The following is a 21,328-nucleotide window of genomic DNA, read 5'->3' on the forward strand; positions in this document are numbered from 1 at the left end:
AGGGGCGGGGCGAGACAGGAGAGCCTCCCTGGAGGGGCGGGTTTCGCGGAAGACACTGCCCCTTCCGGTTTGCCCCGCCTCTGCACGCCACTTCTCCAACGTCTGCGTCTCTATGCAGTAGGGTGCCGGCGTGCACCGAAGGAGACCTCCAGATATACCATCCCCTGCAGGTCAGCCTGGGTAGAGCAAGGGCGCTGTCCCCTGAGAGGCCTTGGTATTTTTAAGTCACTGCTGTTCTGGAACCACAAAAGACTTTGTAATACACCAAGATGAGAATGAAATAGGGAATATATACATATCTCTCTAAAGAGCTCTGATGGCTTATCGGTATAACACAGATAGCCTACTGGTATAACCCAATACTATCCAGGATCTCCAGGTACAGAAGGAGTAGGCTATTTATTCACTCAGTGAGTGAGGTACTAAGGGTTCGATCTGGTGGGAAGATAAAAAAATAATCTTCAAAGTGTAATAAATACTATAATGAAAATAAAACATGGTGGTGTTATAGAGTAAGGTGAGGAGAACTAATTTAGGACAGATATCTGAGATAACGAGCTAGATGTGCAACAAACTGGGGAAAAACCTTCCAAACAGAGGAAACAGCAAATGCAAATATCTTAAGGTGAAAAGGGGGTTGGCTCATTTCTTGGAACAGAAAGAAGGCCAATGAGCCTGGAAGGGGGCAGGTTGTAGAGATGAGGGGCACAAGATAAAGATGCCTTCTTTCTGTGCTTTTGGACAAATTAATCTCTCAAAATCTCTGTAGAATGAGCATAATATTTGTACCTATCTCATAGGGATGTCATGAGTATTAAACAACATAGTGTGCCTGTAAGCTATCAACACAACATCTGGCACATAGTAAGTATTCAGTAGTGTTATTTTAAATTGTTTATTTTAAGGGTAGTAATGACCTCAGTTTTTGCGGGACAGGTCCACATTGCTGTACCTCTTCCCAGCATTACTCCTAGGGAGAATTTATTGCTGTTCCAAAAGAATCAGTCACATTCCCCAGACTCCATTTGATCTCATCTTATCCAGTGGCCCTGGATGTTTGAGTTTAAATAGGTATATCTTATATATACATATAAATTGCAATTTTAAGTGAATTAAATTACAAACAAATTATTAGGAAATTAAAAGATGCCTTCAAATTTATTAGGAAAAAATCTTATGGATATTGTGTGAATATTCTATTCTGTTTATTCTAAATATAACTGGTAATTGCAGTTAGACAATGAACAAGGAAGGTGGATTGAGCAGGGTTAGTCCCTTCTCCCACTCAGCTGCAACTATTCTGGTCAAACTATACCAAAAGTATATCACCTCTGACATCAAGAAGAGAGGATGGGGCAAAGAAAAAAAATATATATATAGCTCAGTTTGATTCAATTCAATAAATATTTATAAGCACATACTAGTGTGTTATTTCAACATAACACACCAATATTTTAAACTCCCTTGACTCTTATTCTTTTTCTCTCACCCATCTGGCAAAATCCCAACTTCAGTTGAACCTCCTGTCTGTCTTCGGTATGCCTGCAACAGAACAGCCCTGTTCCTTTTTATATGCACCTCTAAGACTGTATCCCTGTCCATCAGAAAATATAGCTTAATTTGTAATTATACATTCATAAGTGTTCTTAAAGATGCAATTAAATGTGTATTTTCCCTCTAGTAGACTATAAGCTCCAGGAAAACAAGGACTATGACTATTTCTTGCTCACTACTGTATCCCCAGAAGATATATATATATATACTATTGAATGAATTTGTGAATATGTTAGACACTATGATAGGTAAGCAGAGATACAAAAAGACTAAGAAATGTCATCAGTTCTCAAGGAACTTAAAATATTGTAGAATAGAGAAGAAGTGAGGTGACAAGGTAGGGTATATCTTAGTTTTGGAAGGAGGGGTCATTAAAAGTGATGTCATAACAAACAGTGATGAAATTTTTTTAGATCTTCAAAAATCATTTTTAAGGATAGTCTCCTAACCTACTAACGTATAATGTAGCATTGATGGGTGTTGTGGTTTTAAAATATGTACACAAATTCTTTGATACTTCCCATTTCAAGAAGTGGAGCCTAATTTCCCTCCCCTGGATCTAGTGACTTGTTCTGGACAAATAGAATAAAGTGGAAGTGACAGTAGACAACCATTGAGCCTAGGTCATGAAAGGCATTGGGGTTTCCTCCTTACTCACCCTTGGATCACTCCCTCTGGGGGAAGCCAGCTGTCATGCCAAGAGGACACATCAGCAGGTCTGTGGAGAGACCCACACGGAAAGGAACAGCCAGCAAGGAACTGAGGCCTCCTGCCAACAGCCATGTGAGTGAGCCATTTTCGAAGCAGAGCCTCCAACCCTAGGCAAGCCTTCAGATGACAGAAGCTCTAGTCTTAATTGCAACATCATGAGAGACTGAGTCATGCAACCCAGTTCAGCTGTTCCTGAACTGCTGGCCCACAAAAACTTGAGATAATAAATGTTTGTTGTTTTAAGCCACTAAGTTTGTGGTCATTTGTTACATGATGACGGATAACTAATATAACAGGAACTGATATTTTTCTAGAGAGAATTGAGAAACAGTACCAGATAGGCAAGTAGCAACTGCTTTTGCTCACACATCAGCTATAACACTCGAGTTTTTAGAAATTTGTCAGTCCAAATATCTACCCCCAAATACTTACCAGAATGCACTTAATTGAATGTGTCTATGGCCGAGCAGCAAAATGTTGATGTAGGAATAGAAGTTAGAATTCCTAGCTTCTGGGAAATACTCTTCTTTAATCAAAGTTATACATAAAGTTGTTTTTTAGTACTACAAGTCTTAGATTGAAAAAGAAGAGTCTACTGCCCCACCCTATTCTATCCCTGAGCCCCACTATCCAATTATTTTTTTTATTAATTTTTTTTTTAATTTTAATTTTTGGCTGTGTTGGGTCTTCGTTGCTGTGCGCGTGCTCTCTCTAGTTGTTGTGAGCAGGGGCTGCTCTTCATTGCGGTGCGCGGGCTTCTCACTGCAGTGGCTTCTCTTGTTGCGGTGCACGGGCTCTAGGCATGTGGGCTTCAGTAATTGCGGCACACGGGCTCAGGAGTTGTGGCTCGCGGGCTCTAGAGCGCAGGCTCAGTAGTTGTGGAGCACGGGCTTAGTTGCTCTGCAGCATGTGGGATCTTCCCTGGCCAGGGTTCGAACCCGTGTCCCCTGCATTGGCAGGTGGATTCTTAACCACTGTGCCACCAGGGAAGCCCCTCCAATTCTTTGTTTTTTTTTGTATTTACCTCCACATTTCTAACTAATATGCTTATGCTGCTCTTCCTTGTTAGGTCAATTTTAGGCTTTATCTTTTGACTTCCTAATAAGAAAGATAAAGATTCAGCACCCGTATATTATTCCAGATTCCCACTTTCCCTACTTCCACCCCCCCATATACAATATATACAAGTTTTGGTTAAATCACCGTCCAGCACTTGTCTTATTGTGGGGCTATGCAAGTCAAGCAATATACTATAGTTACATTTGCTTTATTGTAAAATTGTTTTGAATGTCCTATAATTAAAAGCTGCCTCATTTAAAAAATATGCTTAGCTATTTTTTAAAATCACTTTTTCTTCCCAAATTTACAATACCATTGTAAAATTCCTCTGAATAGTGTTTTTCAGAAAGTCACATCAGGTATCCCTCCAGTCCCAATTTTAACTAGAGACACCCCTACTGGAGGCCTCCATCTTCTTCTAGGGATGCTGCATAACTCCCTTCTAGAACTTTCCTAGCTCCTCTCTTGTGTACTATCTTCTCTTTCCTGATACCCAGGTCTCCTCTTTTTTGTTTTACTCCTTTGTTTGGTTGGATCATATCCTTTCAGTGAATTTTCCTAGAAAGGATTTAAAGATTACATTATTCTTTGTGTCTAACAATATCTTAATTCTACTCTCATACTTGATTAATAGTTTGGCTGGCTATAGAATTCTCAGAATTTTGGAGGCCTTGTTCCATTGTCCTGTAGCTTCCAGTGCTTCTGTAGTACCCTTCTGATTCTCAATTCTTTGTCAGGAACCAAGATTTCTTTCTTCTTTTTGAAAGTTTTATCTCTGTTAGGGACACTTTCCATCCACTGACTGGGCATTTAGTATGCCCAGTGAATCTAGATAGCCATCCCTCCATTTTGGCTATTTTCTTGAATTACTTCTATTTCCTATGTTTGCATGTTCTCTCTAAGTGGTACTCTTATTAGTCAGACTGTTCTCCTTGAATTAGTCCCCTTATTTTTTTTCTATCTCTTCTCATCTATTTCTGCCTTTTTCTTTCACTATCTAGAAGATTTCATCAGTACTTCTAATGGTTGCAGCTGGAAACAAGGTCTCTGGAGGAATCGTTGGCAGTTCACTAACTATAAGGCAGAGAGGTGTTGGAAGTGAAGTTGGAGAAATAGATAGGGACCTTGAATGTCGTGCTGAGAATCTTGAATTTAATTATTCAGAAGCATCAGGTCAGGAGCATCACAAATTTTAGACAGAAGTGTGATTTACGTTTTTGAGAAACCAGGCTAGCAGGGAAGACTATTTTTTGAGGGGTACAAGCCTAGAAGTTGGGTAATCAGTTAAGGAAATATGGTAATAAATCAGGTGAGCAACAATCAGGGCTGAAACTAGTCCTTAGTCATAAAGATGGAGAGGAGGAAATAAACTGATGACAGAACTGGCAGGACAGAATAGGTTATGGAAGGTGAAAAAGAGGGGAAAACTGAGGATGGTTTCCTGATTTCTAGCTGTCTAGATACGTATGGCAATGTGATCAAACATTTCTGAGAAAACCAGATGGCTGTGTTCAATAGGCAGTTGGATTTTGAGGCTCAAGGAAGAGATCTGAACTGGAAAAATATATTTGGGAGTCATTAGCATAAAGGAAATATTTAAAATCATGAGATTGGGCAAGTTTCTCCAGGGGAGAGTATAGATGAGGAAAAGCACTGAAGAAAGGATAGAATACTGGGGAACACTCACATCTTAGAGGAAAGCTCAGGGAAAGCCCATGAAGGAGACAGTTAAATAATATCAGAGAACTATAAGGAGGATCTGGAATGTTCAGTGCACAGGAAATTGAATCAAAGAAAGAAGGAATCTGCTTTGTCAAAATGCAGCAGAGATGTTATGATTTCAATGAAAAATGGCAATTAGATTTGCCAATAAGAAGGTCAGGTAAAGAAGAGTAAGAGAGTGGAGTTGGCAACCAGACTGCACATTGGGCTAAGGTATGAACCTGAAGTTAGGAAGTGAAGTCAGTTACTATTTATAGTTCATCCTTTCAGGAACCTGAGGTAAAGAAGGTGATGACAGAGCTTAGGTGGCAGGTCTCCCCAACTCAGATGATCTCAAGCAGCCCAATAGAAAAGTCTAGCAATACAACATGTGCACACTTACATTCAGTAAATATTACATAGATCTAATCAAGTATCGGAACCAGACCTTTAGGTTTTTACTTAGCCTTTCTTCCTCTTGTGTGTCATAATAATCCTTTTCCTTGATCACATTTTTTTCCTTAATCATTTCCTTCTAGTCAATTCAACGTCAGAAAGTGTTCATGTACTGAGAAGTTTCCCACAGAAATTCCATTTTGAGAAATTGGACTCAAGCCATTTCCTGCTTTGGTCATTAAAAAAATAATAATAGCTGTTATTTGCAGAGTAAACAGAATTCCATCTGTGTACATTAAATCTAAGTCATGTTATTGTTATGATCACTAGTATTAGAATAACAAGACCGTGGCCTTGTTCATCTCTAAAAAATTTACTATTGTTTAGCAAAGTTATAATATATGGGAGGCTGTAGTTTCAGAAATCCAAGGTTGAACTATGTACCCTGTGGATGCTCCTTAGTTATTTGATAACTAATCGGTTATTTCATGGCCTTAACATAGGCAAGATGGTGTGAGAGGAGGCAGAGTTGAAGAAGTGAACTCACACAAAGGACCAACTCAAAAGGGTTCTCAGGGAAATGTCAGTAATATTTATACAATGTGTATAAAACTGTATTTTACACATTCTAAAATCACTTACAAATCTGATAGGAAAAAATATAATTTTCAAGACAATAAAGTAAGATCCAGCAATCTCACTTCTGGGTATATACCCGGATATCTGTACTTCCACATCCATCCAGCATTATTCGCAATTGCCAAAGCATGGAAACAACCTAAGTGTCTGTCAGCAGATAAATGGATAATGAAGATGTTGTATACATATACAATAGACTATTATTCAGCATGAGAAATTTGATACAACATAGATGGGGCTTGAGGGCACCATGCTAAGTAAAATAAGTCAGACAAGACAAATACTGCATGGTATCACTTATATGTGGAATAATAATAATAAAAAAGCAAACTCATAGAAACAGAGAGTAGACAACTGGTTGCCAGGGGCAAGGGGCTTGGGAAAGCAGGGAGAGGTTGATAAAGGGGTACAGACTTTCAGCTATAAGATGAATAAGTTCTGAGAATCTAGTGTGTAACATGGTGACCACAGTTGATAACACTGTATTGTATCATTGATATTTTCTGAGAGAGTTGAACTTAAATGTTCTCACCAAGGGAGGGGAAAAGGGTAAATATGTAAGATGATAGATGGGTTAACTTGATGGGGAGAATCCTTTCACAATGTATATGTATGTCAAACCAGTTAGATATACACTTTAAATATCTGACAATTTTATTTGTCAGTTATACTCCAATAAGGCTGGGGGGAAAAGACAATAAATTAAAAAAATTGTCTTATATGGTGATTGTTTCTGATTTGAAGTTTGCTAGAAATTTGTTCTGGGCAAGAATTTGAATCTTATGGACTAGGGCCTTCATCCTGGGAATATTGATGTTTTTAAATTCTCCCTAATTACGGGCTATTGCATCAGAGTGAAATCCAGAGCTGATGATGTTCAGATTGCTTCTTTCTGCAATTTTAGGCTTTATTCATTTAGTTTCCCCCTTTTCATACTGTGTCTCTCATTTTTGATAGCTTAATCTTCAGATATTAATACTGTGGCCATATGAAATATATTAATTCATTTTACAAACGTGTGCAAAGATTTCTGGGAGTCACCGGCATGTTTGAGACATAGTCCCTGCTTAAGGAGTTAAAAGAGATTACAGTTCAGTGGTAGAAACATAAAGTAGAACTGTCATAAAAGATTACATACTAAATTCCATGGGGTGTCCATCCATGTGCAGGGACTGGGTTTTATACATCTTTATATCTCTAATGTCAAGCTCAATCTGGCAGAGTGTAAGTTCCACCCAGTGGAACTGGGTGAAGAGGAAACCAGGAAGACTCATGATGAGGGATTGAGTGAGCTGGGTCTGGCCCTAGAAGGATAAGTAGAACCCATACACAGTATAGTGAAAAAGTAACTTTCGGAGTAAAGCGAGAGATTGTATTAATATGCACACATTGCATTTTGTAGATACTAAGATCAGAGCTTCCCCGGCCCACCAGGATGTCAGATGATTGGTGACTTTTTAATTACATGTCAATTCACTTGGCAGTGATGGACAGAGCATAGGATTTGAGTCTCACCCCTACCATACCAAGTGATTTTTAATAACGTATATAAATTCTATGCCTATTCTCAGCTAGAAAATAGGAGTATAATATCTATTTGAGGCCTACCATATCCTAGAGTTATGTCAATAAGTGATGGCTTTTTAAGAAAAAACAGAAGCAGAAACAAACAGGAAAAGATTTACCAAAAAACTAAATAGAAATATTTTAGCTTTTAATGTAATGTGTAAGATTTTTCCAGTTTTCCAGTTTCACCTTGAAAATTTATCCTTAAAAAAAAGCTGATGGACCCATCCCATAGCTGGGATCAGAGGACCTGGCTCTCTCACTGCCCAGCTCCCATTCCTATAGCTCACATTGCCTCACCTCTCTGGGCCTGTTTCCTCCTATAAAATAAAGAGTAATCTCCCCCTCTGTCCACACAGTAGCCACTGGCCACATCTGACTATGAAATGTGGTTAGTTCGTAAAAAATACACATCAGATTTCAAAGCTAAAAATAAAAAATGTAAAATATTTAATGAATCATCTACTATTGAGTATATTTTGAAATATTTTGCACATAATGGTTTCAATAAAATCGATTATTAAAATTAACTTCACCTGTTTCTTTTTGCTCTTTTGATGTGACTACCAGAAAATCTAGATTAGATATGCAGCCCTGGTCTAGATAGATGATCACGAATATCCTTTTCAGCCTTAGGACTCAGTCAGGGCCACTATGGACACATAATTCACAGTTTGATTTCCTCGCACTGAGATACGGAAGGATTGGCTGCGAGTGAGCAGGCTGGGGCGGGGCCCTGCCGGAAGACACAGACCCCTCCAGCTTTCGCTCCGGCTCGGCTCTCGGAGCGGGAAGGACCCCGACTCCCACGCGGGGCTGGGGGCAGACAGCCCACTCCAGTCTCCGGGCCCCGGGAGTTAAAGGGGCCGGGGGCGGGCGCGGCGCGCCGGGAGGGGCCGAGCCGGGAAGCGGGTTGGTGCGTCAGCCTCACGCGTGGGGAAGGAAGCGGGCCTCAGGCCCCGGACTGCCACCGCGGGGTCCCCGGCACGTCCGCAGGCTGCACCGGGAGGTGGCGGCTTCTTAGAGGCTGGAGAGCCGAGGGCGGGCCTGGGAGGCGACCGGGAGGTGGGGCGCGGCCGGGGGCAGGCCCGCGCGGGCTTCATCTGCGGACTCACGGCCTGCTCCCGATCGCTGGGGATTCAGAGGCGCGGCGCGAAGACCGGCCGGAGCGGCTATGGACCACCGCTGGGGCTTCCTGATCGGCTTCCTGGGCGCCGTGGGGCTGCTGGGCTCGGGCCACGGCGGGCAGCAGCCCCCGGAGACGGCGGCGCAGAGGTGCTTCTGCCAGGTGAGGGGTGTGCGTGGCGGCGCTGCGGATCCCGGGACCCCTGCCTCCGCCGTGCGCTCTGTCCCGCGCGCCCGGGCAGGTGGGGCGCTAGGGGTGCGTCTCTGCATCTCCACCCTTCCGGAAGGAACCCCTTGTGCTTCTGCTCCCTGGCAGGGGCTGAATCCTCTGCAGCTCGCCTGGGTTGGTGTGGACCGGTTCCCCCCTTCCGCCCCCCCCCGCCCCAAACAGCCTGAACCGACGTCGAATCGCCCTCCCGCGCTTCCGATCAGGCGTGGGACGAGAGGTGTGGGTGCACTGCTGTTTCTACCTAGTTGGTTTGTGCATCTTTTTTGGTCTTCCCTGCCCGGGGAAGGTGCGCGCGCGCGCACACACACACACACATACACACACACACACAGTCACACTCAGTATTTTTATTTTCGCAGAACCTGGGTCTTCCTGACTTCTAATTTGACTTGGAACAGTGTGAGCTGTGCCTGTGCTGGATGTCTTCTCCAGCCTTTCTGGCCAGGACAGGCTTTTGCAGGGGGGCTGCCCTCAGATCTCCCTGTCAGGCAGGAGAATGCCTTCGTGTGGCTTTTCTGTGTCTAAGCCTAACTGCCTGGTGTCTTGGGGGCCGCGGTTGCCCTGTGACTACTCGCCCTATGTGTCCTTTGTTTTTCCCGAATGTAGTGAGACTCTTTTACCGTGACATCCATATTGCTGGTCTGAATTGGGAGAACGGTCCTCAGTGCACAAGTTTAATTACAAGCTTATTATGGTAATTTCCTTCTGTTAGTAAGAGATGTGGGTTCCTTGAGAAAAAAATTCAAAGAAAGTTACAGGTTTTTGGTGCCCACAATATCTGCTATTTTAATATCATTATTCTTAAAGTCACCTTTTGGTTGGCTTCTGTTGATAAAAATTACATTTTATACAAAATTGAGATATGGGTATCCAAATTGTTCCTTTTAAGTAGACGTTACTATTAACTTATCAGAAATAACATTTTATGTGTGTAGGGGGGGTAATACTATTTCACAGAGGAAAGAAGAATTTAAATATTATGAGAAGAGGTGTCATCTCTTTCACTGCTTTAAATTCTTGGATTTTATTTTTTGCTGAGTGATTTGGAAGTTGGGGTGAGTGATAGCTGGGAAGGTGTAAGAGAAATTGAAAGAAACTTGCTGCTTTATAACTAAGAGATTGAAAAGCTCCTTTACCTTCAGTGATTATAAACAGTACACAATCAAGTACTTAAAAGAAAAAGGGTAATTTTTCTTCTGCTTACAAATATAATGTATCACAAAGTTTAAGCATTTAAAAATAAGTAAATTAGAAATAAGTGGACTTAAAAACAAGGTATTCAGGGCTTCCCTGGTGGCGCAGTGGTTGAGAGTCCGCCTGCCAATGCAGGGGACACGGGTTTGTGCCCCGGTCTGGGAGGATCCCACATGCCCCCGAGCGGCTGGGCCCGTGAACCATGGCCGCCGGGCCTGGGCGTCCGGAGCCTGTGCTCTGCCGCAACGGGAGAGGTCACAACAGTGAGAGACCCGCGTACCGCAAAAAAAAAAAAAATAATAAGGTATTCAGTGCAGAAAGATTCCATTGTAACATTTTCAACTACATTCTAGAGATTTGGATAATGGAATAAAAGTACATGTTGAACGTTTAAACGTTCACTCCCCTCCCCCATAACCATTTTAGATATTTGGTTAAAATTGGGGAGCTTTTAGTTTTTTATATTCATTTACTTTTTCTTCTGATTAGTGTTAGGCTTTTTTACTCTTTCACAATATTTTCAAGATTAAAATACACAAAAATCTGTTAGACCTCTTTCTCTTTCTTTTAGAACAAGAGTGACTGTTTTTCTTTCCAGAGCCAAATTAAAAAGTAATAAAATGAGTAAAAAAAAATTTAAGGGAAATTTAAAATGGTTTAGTTAAATAAACTTAAAAACAGAGACCATCAATTCCAATTCAATAAATGAAACACGCGTACCTTAGTTCTATTATGTTCAGTAATAGAAGGGATGGGGGAAAGGGGAGGAAAGGAGGGAGGGGACTGCGACGCATAGACATGAAGAGAAAGATGGAGACAAACATATTGACATGCATACCGAAACAGAGGGAGAGACAGATAAAAGAAAAAAATGGAGAAAGAAAAGATAAGGGGAGGAACAAATTATTCATTCAAAAAACATTTATAAACACTATGTACATTGATCTGAGAGTTTGGAATACAGAAATAACTATGGCATAATCCCTGCTCTGAAGAGCTTACAGTTCAGCACATCATGTTCTTTGGGGCTTGGGAAGAGGTGGGGATCCTAGGTATTTTTTAAAAATTTAAAAAGTTAGTAAATATTGCTAGAAACTAAATTTTCACCTGAGATTTGGAAATACAAGTTCAAATCTTGTCTGGTTCTATTTGCAGTTTCCAACTGGCCACACAGTCCTGTGGACTGTCTTTTTGTTTAGTCATACCCCTTTCTTCCTTCCTGTTGCCTGTGCCTCTTACCACTTCTGCCCTGAGTTACCACACCATCACCCCTCACCACACCGTTCCATGGGTGCCTGACTTTGGGGTTCTGATTTGAGCCAGAGCAGCACGTAGTTAGTTATTCGACCTCAGAAAGTCATTGAAGTAAAATGTACAAAGCTCTACAAATAATCAGACTAAATTCAATAAGCATTTTTTGAGGCTATGAACAGTTTTGAGAGATCAAAAAATAAATTAAAAAATTACAATTTAGTCCCAATTCCTGACACTCCAGAGTACGGAGACTGGTAAATAATTGGTGCTCAGCAACTGTTAGGGAAATTATAATACAAGATGTGAACACTACAGGAGCTGAAGTATATTCTTAATTGAAGATGGGTTGACAGCTTCCAATGAATATTTAAACTTAGTCAGTTACTGCAGCGGTCCCCAACCTTTTTGGACCCAGTGACTGGTTTCATGGAAGACAGTTTTTCCACTGACCAGGGCCGGGGTTGGGAGGTGGGAGGATGGTCAGGCAGTAATGCGTGCAATGGGGGGCGGCCGATGAAGCTTCGCTGGCTCTCCCTCCTCTCACCTCCTGCTGTGCGGCCCAGTTCCTAACAGGCCACGGACCGGTAGAGGTCCTCGGCCCCGGGGTTGGGGACCCCTGAGCTATTGCATATGCCTGTTAGTTGACATCACATCCTATTAAAACCATTTTCACTGTATGTTGTAAGTTCTTCTGAGAACAGTGCTTCCGCTTAGTTGCTCAAAATAAGTGATCAATTGTCTGGAACTTATAAATCTTCCTTATATACATTCTCTTTCCCCCAATCCCTGTATCATTCTGTTAAAAAATGTTAAAAAAAATTTTTTTACACAGAAAATTGGCTATTTTCCCCCTGTTGGTATACAAGTTTGTGAAGTCTAACACATGTACAATTTTGTGTAAAAACCTCATAAATCAGGACTCACCCTTTCTTTAAATCACAATAGTATTGTAGTAGGTATGGGCTTGAAGTAAATGAATATTTTTTAGAGTTTATTCCTTTGTGACAATTATTTCCTCGTTATGCACCATTAGATAGAACGAATGTAACAGAACTTTAGTCCCAATTCATGGACTCCGAGGATGCATTTTAAAGAAATCACCTCAGAAGAGATATTGAAGCCCAGATACGGAGGCAGTATGGACATCTTTTTAAAATTAGAGATGAGTTTGTAAACTTCTATACTCAGAATGTTTTATCTCTCTTAATATAGCTAATGCTGGTAACCCTCAGATCCACTTGCTTGAATGCAGTAAATCTCCATCAGGTTAATGAAAGGGGAGTAGTTCGGATAATCCATAATAGCTACTTCAAAGGTGGATTATTTTTCCTTTGGAGTGCGTTGTAGATACACTCTGCATTCATGTATTTTAGCAGACTTACTTGTCTGGGTGTCTTGTTTAGGTCAATTTAAAAAAAAGAGTTTTTGTTAGTCAGAGTGGCTGGGCCACGGAAGAGACACTTGAGAATGTGCTAAGTGGTGGGTGGAAATAAGTCCAGGATTAATACTTAGTCAGAGGGATCTTTGAAACAGGTTATACTGGAGAGGTGTCCATTGACTGTGAATGCTTCCAACATTCCAGGCTTTTCTGAACAAAGCAAGTGGACCAAAGTGTATTTAACGTTGGTTGCCATACTTTGGGTCATTTAGCAACAATTTAAAGTTCTAGCAAGACCAAGACTTTAAAGAAGAAATAGCTCATAGCATTCCATGTTCTTAGAATGGTGCCTACTAGCCAGGATTGAATCTTTTGGTGTTTCTATTCTTTCTTTAACAGTTGTCCCAGTCTGCTCTGTCAGTGAATGAATGTTTTTCATGTTCTTTTTTTTTTTCTAATGGTCGTAAAACTCAATAAAATTTAGCACAACTGCGGTTCTTTGCCAAATAAAGCGCATTTTGAGCACTTTTGAAAGGTATTTCATACGAGTATGAGGAATATATTCTTACAGTGCTTTGGGGAAAAAAAAATCTATGGTAGGACTGGAAGTTGTTGGGACACAGGAAGACTATTTAGAAAGTGTTTTTTGTTTTGTCTTTCATTGCAAAGTAAAGGATACCTCTATCCAAAAACTAGAGAACAAGCAGGCCAGTGTATTTTCTTTTCCCTTGTCTTTTGTATTTTGGTATTTGGTCCAAACCAGTCAGAGTCAATGGAGAAATAATGGAGCTAACATTTGGTTATCTAGTTGTGTGTTGCACTGGAGCTTCAGATGTAAAGTTTTTGGAGAATTTTAACTGCAAACCTGGCCTTTTGCTTTGGGGGAATAGCAAGATCCCTGTCACTGGAAGCATTTAAGCGGTGGTAGGGTAATAGTAATGATCAACATTTACTGGGCATTTACTGTGGGTCGTTTTATCTTGATATCAACTCTTTGAGATGGGAACTACTGTTACTTCTGTTTTTGTACTCAGATAGGAAATTGAGGCCTAGAGAAGTTAAAAAGCAGGGGCAATGTCAACAACTAATAAGTAGCAGAGATGGGATTCCACCCTAGAAGGCCTGACTCCAGAGCCTGCCTGCTATCCACTGTTATACACTACCTCCCCTTGAGGGTGTGTGAGGGAGGGGATTGCTGGGTTGCTCTGAAGATGGCAAGAGAAGGCCTTCAAAGGCTTTCCAGCTCTTAAGAGACCAGGACTTTAAACTGGGTGATATTGTGTGTTAGGCCTACCTTGGTCCTTATATCTACCACCCTCAACAAGGGCCTTTCCATTGCTTCCTGTTAGTCTGGCCCTCTACAAAACCAAAGCTGATCATCACCTGAAGCCTAGAGCAGCAAGCTTCAAATTTTAGCATTCATCTAGCACTTTGTGTGTATGTTGCAGAGGCGGGGAGGGGGTGCATTTTTAAAAGATTTGGATTCCTATGGTAGGGCCAGAGTTCTATTTCACTTTGGGAGATAGTGTAGCGGTTATTTATGCAGCCATAGCGCATTTTGAAGTACAGCCTCAAGCCCTTCTTCTTATAAATCAGCACCTGTCTTTTGGTCTTAGTTTAGGTAATAGGACTTTGCTTTGTTTCCAGCGTTCTGCCCTGGGTCCATCAACTGGAGTTCTGCCTTAGACTTTTCCTGAGACTCTATTCTGGTAACATGCCTGGTTCTCTAATTTCTAGAACTGGGCCTGGAATCATACCTGCCAGACTTCCTTCCAGGGATCAGGTTCTGCTGCCTGTTGGCAAGCTTATCTGAACAGTCAGATGGCTTGGATTTCCAAGTATCTTCCTGCCTCTCCTTTGCTGGACTCTTTCCATCCAGTGAAACTCCTTTCACCCGCTGCTGTACCTCCTTAGCTGCCTTGTGGCCTGTCATTGTTGGTAATACCTCCTCAATTTCTAAGGTAAGGGGCAGAAGATTTTTAAATCTCCCATTGTCCTGCCTTCTCTTCCTCTGTGGCCTCTAGGTTATAAGCCACCTCTGCTCTGGAGGCATCTTGCATTTCTTTCTGATGTGGGGCTTCTTATCATTCCCTTTGTAATTAGGATATAGATCAGTAGAATATTGGACACAAAGGGTTGATTGCCTTTGCTGCTTGCTTTCCTTGCTCTGTGAGTGCATTCCTGCCCCTTGAGTTGGCATGGTCTGGCACTGAGCACCACCATAGGTGACATGGAAGTACATAGTTATAATTAGGCAGTGCAGTGCTGGGCTCCAGTGAATGAGAGTGACAATGGACAGCATTCATTAATTCATTCACCAACCCATTCCACAAATAATTATTGAGCATCTGCTGTGTGCTTTCTACAGTGCTCAGTACCGGGAATACAAAAGTGAACAAACATGAGCCTGCTCTCAAGGGTCTTAACTCTAGTGGGTGGGAGTGAGATAGATACATTCAGTACAGTGAGGTAATTCTTGTGTAGGAGTATGTGGAGTGTCATGGGAACACATACTAGAGACAGTTAACTGAGCAGGGGGTGAGTGGTACCTGAGGGGCAGCTTTCCAAAAGAGGGGAGGATAGATTTTTACCTTAAAAATGAATTCCTGGGGTGGGGGGAGAAATGGATTGCCTCAAACCCTTCCTCTTAAGATTTTTGTGTTTTTTTCTTTTGTGATTTAATATCTCTATCTGGCATGTGTCTCTTTGGCCTTTGCAGCCTTTGTGCCTGTTGTTCTTTGTATAATAATTTGTATCCAAGAGGAGAAACAGTAGCTTATTTTATGTTCTTAGAAGTTTTGCTTTGAAGGCTCAAAAGAAAGAGGTGTGAAAAATCAAATCATCTGGGTTAGAAGCGCTTTTGTTTTGTTGGTACCCAAAATTAGGACTCTTAAGATTCTTGTGTACTCAGATAATTTTTACAGGAAACAAGGACACATTTGCGTATGAAATGAAAATAGTTATTACAGCGACAAAATATGTAGATCAGATTTCTAGAAACTGAATTCTTTAGTCCAAAACAAATAAGACTAGACAAATTGGCGAAACAAACAAACAAAAAACTTAGCTCTTGAATATTGTCGTCATCATCCCAAGCATTCTTATCTCTTAGGTGAAAAATTTCCATTACTGTTTCGTGATGTTCTAAAATTAAAAGATAGTGTAGGATTTTACATATTCCAAAAGGAAAACACCTAAATTCAGTATTTCAATGAAGTATTCTTAATTTGTTTCCTTACCAACAGATTTTAAAATTATTTTTTATTGTCAATAACTCCCTCAAATATAACCCAAAGTGGTTTATAATGTAAATATTCAGACCAAAGTATAAGGATCTCTTTTCTGCAGCATGCTGTATATTAAAAAAATAAAAATTTTAGTTTAAAAAAATCATAATATATTTTTTACTTACTTAAAAGCGCTGCTTAATTAATTCTGTTAGGTGTTTGCCTAGTCCCAAATAAACATCTCAGAATTTTAGCTTCACAACTGTTAACAATGTCTGATTTTAATATGATTTCCCATTGCCTCTAATTATAACATGATTGAATAGTTTGATTTAGTAAATACAGTTAAGACATTGGTTTTAAGCATTTGAAGATCAGGATTGGCCTTGTGGTTAATTTGCTATCTCAGTGTTGCTAAGGATAAGTCATTTCTAAGTACCATTTCAAATCTATAAAAATTGTCATGGCCAACATTTGAGGGTTGTTAGATCCTTATAATGAGTTATTGTTTCTCTTATAAATTCAATATCACTTCTTTTTATACAGTCACCAAGCTAGTCTGTGACCTACACATCCTGTGGGAAACTAAAATAAAGGAAAGACAGAGACAACTGAATTATAAGAATATAGAGTCTCAGAAAAACCAAGGATGGGAATGCCACTGGGTTTCAGGAAAGATGGTGGAAGTGGGAGCAGGCAAACCCTAGGGAATCCACTTAGCATATGTTCTCCATCTCCTATCTCTGCTTCTCTGTGTCTTTAAAAATCTTTCCTCTCTCTGCCAACTGGCTTACGTGCTCTTCAGTTCATTTGATGGAATATGGTCTGAGTTTACTTGTTCACTGGTTTAGTGACAGAGGGAGACATTGCTCCTTCCTAGCCTCAATTCCTGATTCCTGGAGAGGGGACCATGACTTGTTTTGGCTTAGATGCTCACCCCCGGTCAGTCTTGGGGAGCAGGGTTATAGAGTGGCTGCAGGGGACCAACTCTTTGGGGGTATGTATGTCATTATGAGCTCAGTACACCCAACCTACAAAAGGTATCCACTGCGTTCCTATAGGTATATAGTAAAGGCAATAGCATCACTAGATTATGGTCATGTCCCATCTCAGAAAATTATGGGGAGGAGGGAAGTTAGGGGTTGGTTGAGTAAAGGGCTCTTTTATCATAACCATGTAAGGAAAAAACCCTGTTGCGTCTATGACATTTTGATATAATATTCCGTTTTCTTTGTAACAGGTTAGTGGTTACTTGGATGATTGTACCTGTGACGTTGAAACCATTGATAAATTTAATAACTACAGGCTTTTCCCAAGACTTCAAAAACTCCTGGAAAGTGACTACTTTAGATATTACAAGGTATTTAAAACAATTTTTTTTTTGGTATAGGAACACTTAATGTTTAAATGGGTAATTACATTTTCTTAGGAATCACTAAGCTTCAAAATTGTGCTTATTATTTAAAATTGAGCAAGGCTATATTAGGGAAATGCAGTTCACAAGAATGAACCATATGGTTCTAAAATGACCCATTGGATACTTTTAATTTCAGTAATTGAGTTTTGAACACTAGAGTTAGAACCTAGTTGGTCAAATTGAAGTCAGAACAGAAACTGTTATATCGTTATCAAAGTCATGAGTTGTTCATAACATTCTAAAACATCAGATTTACTCCAATTCATTTAAAAAGAGAAATATTTTTGAGAAGAAGCATGACTTTGTTCTGACCTGTATTGTTCTAACAAGTCACTTGTGACATTTTATCTTGAGATATCTATTGAAAGAGTTTAGAAAACCTCATCATTGGAGTATGTAGTTACAATCGGAGTTCACAATTGTCTGTTAGCTGTTACTTTCATTAAAAGACTGTGAGTTGAGGGCTTCCCTTGTGGCGCAGTGGTTGGGAGTCTACCTCCCGATGCAGGGGACGTGGGTTCGTGCCCCGGTCCGGGAGGATCCCACATGCCGCGGAGCGGCTGGGCCTGTGAGCTGTGGCCGCTGAGCCTGCGCGTCTGGAGCCTGTGCTCTGCAAGGGGAGAGGCCACAGCAGTGAGAGGCCCGCATACCACACACAAAAAAAAAGACTGTGAGTTGAAAAAGGAAAAAAAAAAGAAGACTGTGAGTTGAGCAGTGATAACATGAGCTACTTTGGCTCCCCGTTGCCATCTGTTCAGAGTCTGTTTAGTAGCAGAGTTTGTCATTTTAACCAAGTCTACCAATTTATTCATACCAGCTACACACTTATACCACCACTGAAATTTGACAGCTGTTTAGTGGAAGAAATAGAATAATTGTAGCTGATAACATGACCAGGTTATAGTATCATAATTCTACATCTGTCTGTTATAATCTCAAAATTCTTACTTTTATAACTTTTTTCTAATATTTTATTTTACAGGTAAACCTGAAAAGGCCGTGTCCTTTCTGGAATGATATCAGCCAGTGTGGAAGAAGGGATTGTGCTGTCAAGCTTTGTCAATCGGTAAGAACGGTGTATACATTTAAGAACTGTCACATGTTTTTTTGAATAATTGTGACTTTTGAAAGGGGCCAGTATAACTGAAATAACATTTCAATCCTTAGGTTAAATATAATGTTGTTTAAAATTAACATATTAAAAACCTAAACTTACAAATATAAAACCTATTTTGAATTATTCTGTCTTCATAATAATAGAATTTAAATTTTGTGGTTAATATAATCCTTTGATTTATTACTGAGATTAATAGTTCTTTTGGCTTGATATTTGTTTTTCTTCTTATGTCTTACCCAAAGTTATGTTTGTAGTATTAAAAAAAATGAAATTAATTGAGGTACAAATAAAATCTCTCCCTTTTTCTGTGGATGTATTAATTTTCTTCCTTGGGGAGGGTCTGGACAAAACCACTGGCTTTACTTAGGAATTCTCAGATAGGCTGCCCATAGAGGCTGGACTCTCTGTCAGTCGAAAGGCCAGTTATTTATCCCCTTTACAGTGAATCAGAACAATGTTCTTTCACTTCCATTATTAATTGGCCAATGTGAAAAAGAAAAACAGTATCCAGTGTTAGTCTGGGAATAAGAAATGAGCACTCTGGTGGCTAAGTCTTTTTGGAGATCAATTCAGCAAATGTATCCAAACAATAAAAAAGGTACATATCCTTTGACCTAGCAATTCTGCTAAGAATTTCACTTACTAAAAATAATTAGATAGATGTCCAAAGATGGCCATAAAGCAATACTGAATATTGTAAAGATGTCAGTTCTGCTGAAATCAGTCTATAAATTTGGCATAGTTTATTATATGAAAAAATTAGAAACCATCTAAATATCTGGTCATAGGAAAAGACTATACATTGACCTAGTTCAGAGTGTAGAAGAGAACACAATAAAGTGATTGTCTCTGTGTGGGTCCTTCCCTTTGGGCAGGTGTAATCTATTTCAGGAATGTACTGAATATACTTAGCATTAGAATAGGACCCTGCAATTTACAGAGCTGTGCCACATACATCATTATCTCTACTCACGGCATCACTTTGAGGATAGGCAGATAGGTCCTGTGTTATTAAGTGGCCAACATACAACTAAAAACTAGTACCATTTTCCTCTGAAAGAGGAAAGCGCCTTAAAAAATGGTTGATTCCAAGACTGGAACAAGAGATATATGAGATGAACCTGGAGTATCTTGTCATAACAGAAAACAAAAAGTGCTGTTAAAGATTACTGGGGTAATATAAATAAGACACAGGTGCAGATAAAGACACAGGTCAGATAAAAAAGACACAGGTCAGCATTTAGTGGGTTTTCTAGTGGCCAAATGTGGGACAATTTGAGCATTAAAAGGAATAATGGCGGGCTTCCCTGGCGGCGCAGTGGTTGAGAGTCCGCCTGCAGATTCAGGGGACGCGGGTTCGTGCCCCGGTCTGGAAAGATCCCACATGCCGCGGAGCGGCTGGCCCCGTGAGCCATGGCCGCTGAGCCTGCGCGTCCGGAGCCTGTGCTCCGCAACGGGAGTGGCCACAACAGTGAGAGGCCCGCATACCGCAAAAAAACCCAAAGAACAAAAAACAAACAAAAAAAACGGAATAATGGCTAAGTGGCTATTTTTACATTTCCGTGCTGTAATATAACATGTGTATAATCCATAGCATAACTTGTTGGATTTTTTGTTTACTTTTTTTTTTTCCTTTTTGGGTTCGCGGGCCTCTCACTGTTGTGGTCTCTCCCGCTGTGGAGCACAGGCTCCGGACGCACAGGCCCAGCGGCCATGGCTCACGGGCCCAGCCGCTCCGCGGCACGCGGGATCCTCCCGGAGCGGGGCACGAACCCGTGTCCCCTGCATCGGCAGGCAGACTCTGAACCACTGCGCCACCAGGGCATCCCGGATTTTTTGTTTACTTTTAAGAAATAACATAAAGACTGCCTAACTATTCTCAGTTAAAAAATAACCTGTTAACTTCAGTAATTTGTTCTGTGAATTTTTCTTATAAATCATAGAGCTTTAAAATATTTTTTCAGAAGATAGAATAAATGTCATCTAAAAGCATTTAAAAATTTTTTTCAGGATGAAGTTCCTGATGGAATTAAATCTGCAAGCTACAAGGTATGTACATATACTTATTAATGTGTCTAGTATTGAGCAAAAAGTAAAAAAATTCACTTCCCCTTCCAGCTACTACCCGACTTCTCTGCTCCCCTTTGCAGTGAAACCCCTTGAAAGTTATTTGTACTCAGTGGCTGTAATTCTTTTGTTTCTTTTCTTTAACCCTTTATTAAAGAAAGCTTGAAAGGTAAAAGTAGAGGGGAGAAAACAAAATAAAACATGTGTACCCATCACGCAGCTTTAGCTATTACCAATATGTGGTCAATCTTGTTTCATTTGTACTTCCCATTCCATTCTCCCAGTTATTTCAAAGCCAATCTGAGATAACTCATTTTGTTTACAAATACTTCATATACATCTCTAAGACAAAAAGCACTAAAACAGCCCCACATAACCAAAGTCAGGGTTCCAATTTCTCTAGTTGTTTCATATGTGCCTTAATAGTTGATTTGAAACAGGATTCAAACATATTCCACACATTGCGCTTGGTTGATGTCTCTATGTCTCTCTCTCTCTCTTTTTAAATAAATTAAAAAATTTATAATAGTTTTAGGTTTACAGAAAAATTGTAGAGATAGTACAGTTTTTCCGTATACTCCATACCCAGTTTCCTCTATAATTAACATCTTACATTAGTATGATGCATTTGTTACAATTAATGAACCAATTTTGATATGTTATCACTAATTAAAGTCTATAGTTCATTCAGATT

At 40.3% G+C, this 21,328-nt stretch overlaps 1 protein-coding gene across 12 annotated transcripts in view; it reads left to right on the forward strand.

Moving 5' to 3' along the window:
• Positions 1–8,800: 8,800 nt before the first annotated feature.
• The window catches only part of ERO1A (endoplasmic reticulum oxidoreductase 1 alpha), a 41,228-nt gene continuing 28,700 nt past the window's right edge, over positions 8,801–21,328 (forward strand). For 7 of the 12 annotated variants that reach the window (XM_065871061.1, XM_065871066.1, XM_065871063.1 and 4 more), the window contains exons 1-4: positions 8,801–8,914; positions 17,274–17,393; positions 18,433–18,516; positions 20,578–20,616. In XM_065871061.1, coding sequence (XP_065727133.1) covers positions 8,801–8,914; positions 17,274–17,393; positions 18,433–18,516; positions 20,578–20,616 — 357 coding nt within the window. Of the gene's footprint in view, positions 8,924–17,273; positions 17,394–18,432; positions 18,517–20,577; positions 20,617–21,328 lie in introns of all 12 variants that reach the window. The other 5 variants (XM_065871065.1, XM_065871071.1, XM_065871067.1 and 2 more) reach the window with 4 other exon arrangements.

The sequence above is a fragment of the Phocoena phocoena genome, chromosome 2, assembly GCF_963924675.1.
Source record: "Phocoena phocoena chromosome 2, mPhoPho1.1, whole genome shotgun sequence".
Classification (NCBI taxonomy): domain Eukaryota; kingdom Metazoa; phylum Chordata; class Mammalia; order Artiodactyla; family Phocoenidae; genus Phocoena; species Phocoena phocoena.